The 10,736-nt window shown below is 37.0% G+C and overlaps 1 protein-coding gene and 1 long non-coding RNA gene across 2 annotated transcripts; both read left to right on the top strand.

The window, feature by feature from the left end:
• The first annotated feature begins 67 nt into the window (after positions 1 to 67).
• Positions 68 to 969, top strand: LOC148768774 (uncharacterized). The gene is made up of 2 exons (XR_016033257.1): positions 68 to 283; positions 573 to 969. It is a non-coding gene; the product is annotated as an uncharacterized LOC148768774 (long non-coding RNA).
• Positions 970 to 5,949: 4,980 nt separating this feature from the next.
• On the top strand, positions 5,950 to 10,524 carry LOC105970364 (gamma-glutamyl hydrolase 2). The gene is made up of 10 exons (XM_012995172.2): positions 5,950 to 6,620; positions 7,475 to 7,561; positions 7,982 to 8,071; positions 8,390 to 8,484; positions 8,836 to 8,896; positions 8,981 to 9,070; positions 9,153 to 9,215; positions 9,365 to 9,429; positions 9,671 to 9,763; positions 10,237 to 10,524. Exons 1-10 carry the CDS (start codon positions 6,288 to 6,290, stop codon positions 10,259 to 10,261), a joined length of 1,002 nt encoding a protein of 333 aa, XP_012850626.1. The 5' UTR covers positions 5,950 to 6,287; the 3' UTR covers positions 10,262 to 10,524.
• The last annotated feature ends 212 nt before the right edge of the window (positions 10,525 to 10,736 follow it).

The following is a 10,736-nucleotide window of genomic DNA, read 5'->3' as shown; positions in this document are numbered from 1 at the left end:
TTGCACAATAGGCAATATGGGCCTAAATTATTAATTTCAATTTTATTTAATACAAAATAATAATAATAAATAAATAAAGGGGCTTGCTATTATCAGTGCGATTTTTACCACTCGCAGTGCAAAATAATTCATTTTTTTTTTCTTTTCCAAATCTTATCCAAATATCCTCTCAAACACTCTCAACCTTTTATTCTTAAAATTTATCAATTTTAGTATTTTTTCGACCAATATCAGTTAGAGCACAAGTATTATCGACATGGATGGCAACGGCTTCGATTTTGAGGTGAAAATACACGTTTTTTGTTCGTTTCCAACGTTTTTAGAGATTTCGTATCATAACACACGAAATATATGCTTTCATTTCGTGTAATACTATACGAAATATGTCTTAAAATCGTTAGTTGTGTGTTTCGTATACAGTCACACGAAATAGAAGCTTAAATTTCGTAGTAACACCTACGAAATGGAAGCTATTATTTCGTGTGTGTTTACACGAAATGCAAGCTTCCATTTCGTGTGATTGTCTACGAAATCCCTTAAATATTGTCTTTTAATTTTAAATATTTATGCAGGAACTAAGAGAACAATCTCACGATCATAGTCACTTCTTTGAACGTGGTATTGTGTGTGATAGTAGAGAAGCGTTAATTATGTGGGCAAAAGACACAGCAATTAGTCATAATCATCGACTGATTAATCATCGTAAATCAGAAAAATATCATGTTTTAACGTGTGAAAGATATCAATCTGGACGACACGGACTATTGAAGAAACGTTCTTGTCCGTTCAGGTTAATTGGCAAAAAATCAACGGAGGATGGATTATGGCGATTGAGTGTGAGTAATGGTAATCATAACCATCTGCCGGGTATTTGAGTAATGGTAACTTATGTTTAAATTTATATTTGTTTTAATTTTGCATTCAAACTTATGTTTTGGAATATTTAAATTTGTAGCGTTGTGTTTTGCATTTTATATGTTTAATCTATGTTTTTGGAATGTATTAAATTTGTAAGATTGTTTGTAAGGTTGTTTAAATATGTACTTTAATTGCTTCAGTTGTACGTAGTTTCTAAATTCAAATAATAAAACTAGTGAATTAAAATACAAAACAACAAACTAGTAAATTAAATAGTTCGTAATAATAATAAACAAAATAAAAATTAGTAAAACAATTAGTTCCTAATTAAAAATAAAAATAAATTATTAAATTAAATAGTTCCTAACAATAATAAAAATGCATAGTCCTAATAATAATAAAAATAAACTTTAAAATTAAATAGTTCATAAAAATATATAACTAGCAAAAGTAACCGATAAACTACCGCCTCGCTCTCCTCGGCGGCTGCACCTCATGATCGTCGTCGTCATCGTCGTCGTCGTTGTCGTTGTCACGGTCGATGCCAAGATATCGGGCGGCGGGCTCCAAAATATCTCCAAGATCGGCACGTAGATCGGCAAACTGCTGCATCCAGTCCTGTTCAGTGCTCCTGGTGATCGGGTACAGGGCACGTACTACCTGGTAATAAGCCGGCTGATCTGGTGGCCTCACATTCTCTCGATGCACTGGAGCCGGGCCTACGTCGGGGTTGTTGATCTTCGGATGAGTCCGCTCGGTGTACCACTCCATGTAGTGCTCGTCGACTTCCCCCCGTTGTCGTGCCGTCTTGTATGCGCGGGCATGAATGGAATGAGCCTGGACCATGTCCCACATCCCACCCGGAAATGGGTAGTTGACTTTGTACGATGTACCTCCTTTGGGACCGCGTGAACATGGCTCCATCGACGGAATCAAGCCGCGTGGTATATCCTGAACCCATCCAAACTGTCGGACGCAACGATCAGGCATATACGGCTCTACGACCCACATGTACTGGATCGTGCCATGATACAGCGTACGAGGGATACTCTCGTGTATATCCCGACCATACGGTAGCCACTCGACCTAAACAGAAAACAATATAAATACATAAATCAAAAAATTCATATTTAAACAAACTACAAGACATATTTAAATCAAAAAATTCATATCGAAAAATTCATATTTCAAAAAATATAAATACATAAATATAAAAGACTTACATCATCCGCTGTCATATTGTCGAGTAAACCTCGAATATGCTCGAGCGTGCCCGCTTTTGGTGGCGCGTTCCACCTCTTGCATCGAGGCTGAAACTCGCGGTAGCGCTCGCTCTCATCCGGCGGCTGGAATCTCGGGAAATACTCGTATATCCAGCACTGCAAATATTTTATTTAAAGATATTAAAATTTATTAAAATATATTAAAATGAACAAAATAAGTTCCAAATATATTAAAATTTACCTGAAGAAGGGTGGTGCAACCCGCCAAGCCCCTCGATTGTGCTCGGCTGCATATACCCAACTCTCTGTATAGATTGGCCAAACAGGCCGAACCCCACGAATACGTGCCGACCTGATCAAGCAGTGAATCCTCGAGCACGTGCATATACCACGGTTTCACCCGATCACATGTCTTGTCGGGGAATAAAATCGACCCGAGGAGAAACACCAGGTATATCTGAACTCGGCGTCTCATGGGCGTGTCGGGCATCAACAACTGTCCCTGTAACATCCTCCATGTGGGGCCCCCATGCTTCCACGACTCGTCAATCTCCTCAAACTCGAGGTTTAAGGCCTCGGACAGCAAATACACGCAGTTTGTCCGCTCGGCTGCATCGTCGTACCTAGGCGCGACCACCCGTCCCTCCACATTGGCACCTAGAATCATCTGGACATCGTGAAGAGTGATAGTCATCTCACCCCACGGCATATGGAAGCTGTTCGTCTCCGGCTGCCACCACTCCACGAATGCAAACAACAGCGGAATATCTAGGCCCTGTAAATAACATCGGGCTAGGGGATACAAACCGGTCATCCGCAGAAAATGCTTGTCTACGGATACATCTACGTCTTCTAGGGCATCTGCTATCTTCTCGTAGTTGAATTGGTTCAGGGAGTTGATACGGGACTCCACTCGTCCAACCGGACGTTCCTGCAATCATTTATTTAGAAAACATATTAATTAATCAACTATAAAAATATTTTAATAGAAGATACAAAAATTATAATATTAGAATTAAAACAAGTAATTAACTTACTTCTCCCCTCCAAATAGATGCCGCTACGTGCGACTTGAAACTCGGTATCAAAGACGGATCCCGCGGGCCACCGGGAAATGGACCATCTAGCACATCCGGATTCACTCGAGTATAAGGTCGACCTCCACGGCCCCGTCCTCGGCCTCCACGACCTCTACGACCTCCACGAGCTACAACCTCAGTCTCGTGAACGGGGGCCACATATTCCTCCTCCTCCATAGCACGAGAAGACCCAACATCGGGATGTGGAACTGATGATCTGGCTGCACCAGCCCTCTCAGCCTCTCGCCTACGTCGTGTAGACATAGTCATGCGCTCGCGCTCGCGCTCTTGATGTTCAGCCTCTTCACGAACTGCTCGCATAATTGCACTTGATTTCCCTTTGCCTGCCATCTGTTAAATAAAACACTATTAACATCAGTCTAAATAATAATAATAAATAAAATATATCTTGAAAAAAAAAAAATATGAACTGTGCTGTTTCACTGTCATTTCGTGGACAAAAACACGAAATTAGTGCCTCTATTTCGTGTAAGAACACACGAAATACAAGCACTGGTTTCGTGTGTTTGTCCACGAAATGACAGTGAAACAGACAAAGTACTTACGTTTCGTGTACAATTACACGAAATGAAAGCTTACATTTCATGAGAAATCTCACGAAATGTAAGCTTTCATTTCGTGTAATTGTACACGAAACGTAAGAAAAACTAACAAATACGTGAATTTCGTGTACAAACTCACGAAATTAACCCCTACATTTCGTGCGTTTCTACACGAAATGAAAGTTTATTTCCGAAAACTTTCGAACACAATCAAAATACTCAAAACGTATAGATTTTCGACGAAATTTGTTAAAATACTACTATAGAAACATTGGGTCAATGATTTCGAGTTCGAATTTTACCTTAATCGTTGTTGAATTGCTCGTTTAATCCGCAAGAACTCGAAGAACCTTGGATAGGGTTTGAGAGAATTTTGAATTTTCTTAAGAAAAGTTACAAATGAAATAAAGTCGCACTGCAAGCCGGTAAAAGTTGTTCTATGAATAGCATTTCAGATAAATAAATAAGGTAAATTACAATCATTTTCCTGAGGTATGGTCAAATTATGAAAAGCCCCTGATGTTTGAATAATTACACCCAACTCCATCAACTATCAATCTTCTTACATGTCAACCCTTATGGTGTCAAATTCAACATAATCTTCTAGATTACGCATAATGTTCTCTAGTTTGTACTCGTTTGGTGCAATAATGCAGTTTATGATGCACCACAATATGAGATATACAAGCCAAAAAACACATCTTACGATCATCTTGCTTCAAAATAAGGAGCTCGAATGGAATAAAATAGGTACAAAATTGAGAATATTCTATGTAATCTAGAAGATTCGGCTAAATTTAACACTGCAATGGTGGACGTGTAAGAAGATTTATAATTGAGAGGATAGTTGTAATTATCCAAACATAAGGGTTTTTTTTTTATAATTTGACTATATTTCATGGTGTGGTTGTAATTTACCCTAATAAATAAACATCAACTCTATTTTGATGGGGTTCGGATTTCTTTCTATCTTGAAATTGAAGAAGTTAGTGACTGTGAAGACAGTTTTAATATATTTATTTATGTATAAACATTGATGATATATGTAAGTATTCTAAAAATCGCCAGGCAATGGATGACCTAGTGGTTGGAGTAAGTGAGCATTTGTCAATTGATTCAAGTTCAAATCCCCTTGTCAACGATCGCTAGGTGGAGCTTGTCACACATGGTTAGCTTAGTGTGGTTTACCTCTCTCGTATGGTTTGCAAGTTATTATACGAGAGTGTATGTTTACTCAGTGCATCTATATGGTTGGTTGGGGGTTTCTTCATTTAAAAAAAAAAGTATTCTAAAAATCAGTTTTAATCAGCCAATTTATAAGTTACAGGGGTGTGAATGAGACCTGCTCGCCGGAATTTTTAGGTTCAAGCTCATTTCAAATTTTGCAATTCGAGCTCGATTTCAAGCTCATCGAGTTTTCCTTTTATAGGCTCAACAACTCAAGTTCATATGAAAATTTGCAAGTTTGAGCTCGAGCTCAAGCTGATCGAGTTTTCATTTTATAGGCTCAAGCTCAAGTGGAGTCATCGAGCCCCAACTCAACTCATTTTGTTAATCTTTAGTTATTTTTTTTTTTGTTTTATATTAATATTAATTTCTTTTATCAATATAAATTATTTATATGACTTTAATATGTTATTTTTATTTTTAGTTAATTCTTATTTAATATTTTTTTTATTTATTATTATTATATATATTATTTAAATAAAAAAGAAATAAGAAGCTCGGAAGCCGTCTCGCGAGCTAACGAACAACTATAATCGGGCTCAAGCTCGAACTGGCCCAAAAAAAATATCACTAAAAATATTAAATTATTTTTATTAACCTTACAAATTCACTCGGAGTGCATTATGTATTAATTTATTTTGAGGATGCATTATGCATGAGTTAATACTTGAACGGTTAAGATAAAGTTTAATTGCCCTCTAAAAAAGAAAAAAGTTTAATTAATAATTTGAATAGTCCACAACAAAAGAAAAGAATAAAATAAGAGTCCTAAAATAAAATGTCTTTCAAATTTAAACTCGCAAATTCTCTATAACTTTTTTTCCTTAAATTTAGGATTGAGTTAACTTCAATATAATTAACTTTGTGAAATATATATATATTTTTTAAAAGAGTGGAAATGACTTTAAAAAAGTTTATCAAAAAGTAAATGTTAAAAAAAGAGAAAAATATTAAAATAGTCAAAAAATTACTTAAAAGTTAAAATTAATATATTATAAATATTTTATTCCGAAATTCCAAAATCAAATATTACCGTTACACGCCACCTTCACCCACCACACCGCCGCCGTGGTTTTCCCCGTTCTGGTATTACCTTCGTCGTTCCCAACCAAACTCAGAAAACACACACACACACACACACACACACACACACACACACACACACACACACACACACACACACACACACACACACGATTAATGGAAGATTCTCAAATTCGTAGCAGTATAAATCGAACGCAATTCAGAAATCCAATTTCCATGTCAATAATACCATTTCTACTGCGCCACTCAACGTTTCTCCGATTCCTTTTTCACCACCGCCGCCGCCACCGTCAATGGCGCCACCAAATCCTACTCCGCCTCCCTCAGACTCCGCCGCGAGTAACTCTGACAATTCAAACACCTCCTCCTCCTCCTCTATTGCCGCCGCCGCTTTCTCTTCCAAAATGCTGAAGTGTCTCTGGATCCCCAAACTCAAATTCAAATGCAAATTCAAATTCAGTCCAGTCATCGGAATCCTCAGCCACCCAGGGGACGGGAATTCCGGCAAATTCAACAACGCCCCCAGCGCCTCGTACATCGCCGCCTCTTATGTGAAGTTTGTTGAGTCCGCCGGTGCTAGGGTTATCCCCCTCATCTACAACGAACCCTCGGAGCTTCGTAAAGAGGTAAATCACTGCTTACTGTGTGAATTAGGTGTATAATTTGTGTTGTTTTCGTAATGTACATGGTTTGTTAGTCTATGAATCGGCCCATGATTTGCATACATTTGTAACTCGATCTAATTACAGTAGAACCTCGATAAATTAATAACCTCGCTTATAATAAATTAATAAATTATTATCTCGATAATTTAATATTTCGCTAAATTAATAGAATTTCCCTAGTCCGGACTGTATTAATTTATAGATGTTTAATTGTTTGTGGTTTGATGAGAATAATAAGGGATTGGGTATATGGAGTGTTTAATTGTACAATCTTTAAGGATTAACACGAGTTTGAACGAGGATTTTACTCATCGTCTCTCTCTCTCTCTCTCTCTCTCTCTTTCCTCTCTTTTGTTATTGAAAAGAAAAACTCAACTATCATATATGTTTTAATTTCAAAGATGTTTTCCGATGCAATGATGAATTGATTTGGTGCTGATGATGTTTTGCTTCATTACTTCTTCTCATATTTCTTCTATTATGATGAATTAGCAAATTACCCCTGCTGACAGCTTTATTATCCTTTAAGGCCTCGTTTGGTTGGGAAGATTAGCCATGATTAACTAAATAATAGGAATTTGTTTGATGTTTGGTATCCCCAATAATTAGCGGGGTCGACCGGCAAATATTATGTTATCATGTATTATGTTGCCTTCTAGGCATGTTTTTTTATTGGATCACCGAAGGTCCAATAATATAATTGGGTTTCATTAGATTATTTAAATTTATCTTGGCAACCAAACGAGGCCTACGAGTATTGTACGATTAATATCCCTGAAAATTGCGAGAGTTAACTTTGTAATTCTATGCTGCAGAAACTCAATTTGGTCAATGGAGTGATCTTTACTGGAGGGCGGTCCAAAAAAACTTCCTACTTTGACGTTGTTGAGTCGATATTTGAGGTACGTCACAATCTCTACTACTTGTGCTAAAACTGTAACCAATATTTTCTCTCCTGCCTAGTTATGCCATAGAAAATGAAAACGAGGTGATAAAAAAATCCTGTAGTTTTACTGTTGTCTTAGCTTATGATAAAATATACACGGTTAAAATAAAAGACGCCCTCTCTTTTCTTCTTTTCTTTTTCCTGGGCAAGTGCCCTGTGATTTGGTCGGTTCGGATCTTCCATGACATGTAAAAAAACTAAGTGATGCTTTAGCGATTGATATAATCATATCCAGTTAAGCAGGGTGGTATATCTATATAAAGTTCAACAATCAATATGGTGCTATTCGAATCGTGGAAAATGAGATGTCGAAGAAAATTGCATCTTTGAGTTATGAGTTACGAGTTATGACTGTTTTCGTATCTGTTTTTTGCAGTATGTTCTGAGAAAGAATAATGCTGGAAATCATTTCCCGTTGCTTGCCATCTGCTTAGGTTTTGAACTATTAGCCATGGTCGTCAGTGAGGTAAGCCGTCCCGAAGCATGCACACATATATTTGTGTCAATTAAAATCCGAGCTTTATGAGAGTCATTAAAAAATCATTTATGAACTGGCGATCATTGTGTATTGAAGTCCTTCGTTATATATTTCAAACCCCTGCCAGTTTGACCTGCGGTAACATTTCCTGTCTTGAAGCTCGTTTCTTAGGATTTTGCTTGCATTGAGCTTCTCTTAGACTATGCCATGACTTCTAATTTGCAGTCTAGTACTTTCGACCGTAGATTGATTTGATTAGCTTTGACGTGTTGGTCTATCTAATGTTGCTGTTTTATTATTGTTCAGAACAAAAACATCCTGGAGAAATTCGATGCAAAAAATCAAGCCTCTACATTGAAATTTACGAAAAACATAAATCTGAATGGAACTTTATTTCAAAGGTAATAACTGCACTTAATTTGATTTAAGTTTTCTAGTTTGTTTTCGTAATGGAAGTATTTCAACTTTAGTTGACATTACACATTTAACGATGATTTTGACATGCTAGACTAACACAAAGCACGATGCTCATATAATCCCTACATGCCAATTTCTCGTGCGTTCTTAATTTCCACCTTTGTGTTTACCTTTGAATAAACAAAATCTGATATTTAGTTTCCAAATTTTGTGGATTAGAATCTGATAAGGATTCTTGTGATTTACTTTTGCATTAAAACTTTATCGTTGTTTAATCATATTGGTCTACCGTAGATTGGTATCATTTAATTAAAGTTATCAATTTCCTTTCGCAGTTTCCCTCCAGATTTGCTCGAGAAGCTAAGTACAAAATGTCTGGCTAAGCAAAATCATAGCGTAAGTTCACTTTTCTCTCCTGTTTCATGTGATGATATTGTGTATTTAAATCTCAGTGCATTGCAACAATTGTGTGCATGACAGTATGGGATATCACCCGAGAAGTTCCGGAAGACCAAAAGTCTACGTCGTTTCTTCAAGATATTAACAACTAGTGCAGACAAAAAGAACAAGGTATCCAAAATTCGTTTCATGTACATTTTTTGACACCTGAGATTTATCATTAATCGTATCCCGTATGATCAATTTGTATCAGGACTACGTTTCGACGGTTCAAGCACACAAATATCCAGTGACTGCTGTACAGTGGCATCCAGAGGTATTATCTGTATTACATCACATTTTTAGACTTGCTTAACCGATCCACGTTTGTGTGTACCAAATATCACATTTTCCGTATGGTTGTGGATTGGCCAACAAATAAACTTATGTATGTTTAAGGTCAGTTAAAATGTTTGTCTGGTGCAGAAAATTGCTTATGATTCGGGCTTATCAGTTCAAGTCAGTAAACAAGTTGCCAACTTTTTTGTGAGGTAATATTTTAGTCAAATTTTGTGCGTTAGCTCTTTGGCATGCTCTCGTTGGTTAGTTTATTTACCAATATAAGGCGAATTAGATTTATAATGCACTAAAGTTCAGTTTGCAAACATTTAGGCCATAGTACGACGTTGTAGTTTCAGTTGTTAAGTATCAGTGAAGTGTGTGTGTGTAGTGAGAGTCAATTGAATGTGGTTTTTTTCTCTCCATTTGCTAATTCTTTAACAATTCTCTCAGGGAGGCTCGGATGTCGAAGAACAGGCCATCTTCCCGGAAAGTGCAGGCCAATCTCATTCGTAATTGTCGTCACACAATTCGTGGAAACGCTGGGTAACTCTCTCTCTCTCTCTCTCTCTCTCTCTCTCTCTCTCTCTCTCTCTCTCTCTCTCTCTCTCTCTCTCTCTCTCTCTCTCTCTCTCTCTCTCTCTCTCTCTCTCTCTCTCTCTCTCTCTCTCTCTCTCTCTCTCTCTCTCTCTCTCTCTCTCTCTCTCTCTCTCTCTCTCTCTCTCTCTCTCTCTCTCTCTCTCTCTCTCTCTCTCTCTCTCTCTCTCTCTCTCTCTCTCTCTCTCTCTCTCTCTCTCTCTCTCTCTCTCTCTCTCTCTCTCTCTCTCTCTCTCTCTCTCTCTCTCTCTCTCTCTCTCTCTCTCTCTCTCTCTCTCTCTCTCTCTCTCTCTCTCTCTCTCTCTCTCTCTCTCTCTCTCTCTCTCTCTCTCTCTCTCTCTCTCTCTCTCTCTCTCTCTCTCTCTCTCTCTCTCTCTCTCTCTCTCTCTCTAAACTTGTTTCGAAATTTGTCATGTTTGCAGGAAGGAGGTTTACATTTTCAGCTAAGATTTCCGGCAATTCGCACGAGATGTAGATATCATCGACGAATAAGAAATATAAAAGGTGTAAAATAAAACGTGTGAGATAAATGTGCTTTTATCACACCATCAAAAAGTGTCGATAATAATTTATATTTTGTGAACCAGAAACTTTGATTTATAGTAGTTGCTGCAGCACTTCTAATAACTTCTATCTGTGTGCTTTGTAAATCAATATGAATGTTAACAGTTTTAAAAAGTGAGTTTCTAATTATAAAATATCTTGTAGAATTGATATCCTTCATCATGGCTTAGACAAATTTGTATGATATAGTTCACAAATTTCTCGTGTGATTTGCGAATTATTGCAAGTCAATGTAAAATTATTGTCGGTTTCGTTTTTTGGAATAATATTTTTTGTTCTATATTCCAAAAACTTAATTTCGATTTTTTTTTCAATTTTTTTGGATCGGAATTGGAATATATATATATATATATATATA

Source organism: Erythranthe guttata, chromosome 8 (assembly GCF_056151865.1).
Source record: "Erythranthe guttata isolate IM_541 chromosome 8, IM_541, whole genome shotgun sequence".
NCBI lineage: Eukaryota > Viridiplantae > Streptophyta > Magnoliopsida > Lamiales > Phrymaceae > Erythranthe > Erythranthe guttata.
Note: the sequence above shows the minus strand (reverse complement) of the source record. Positions and strands in the feature narration are given on the sequence as shown.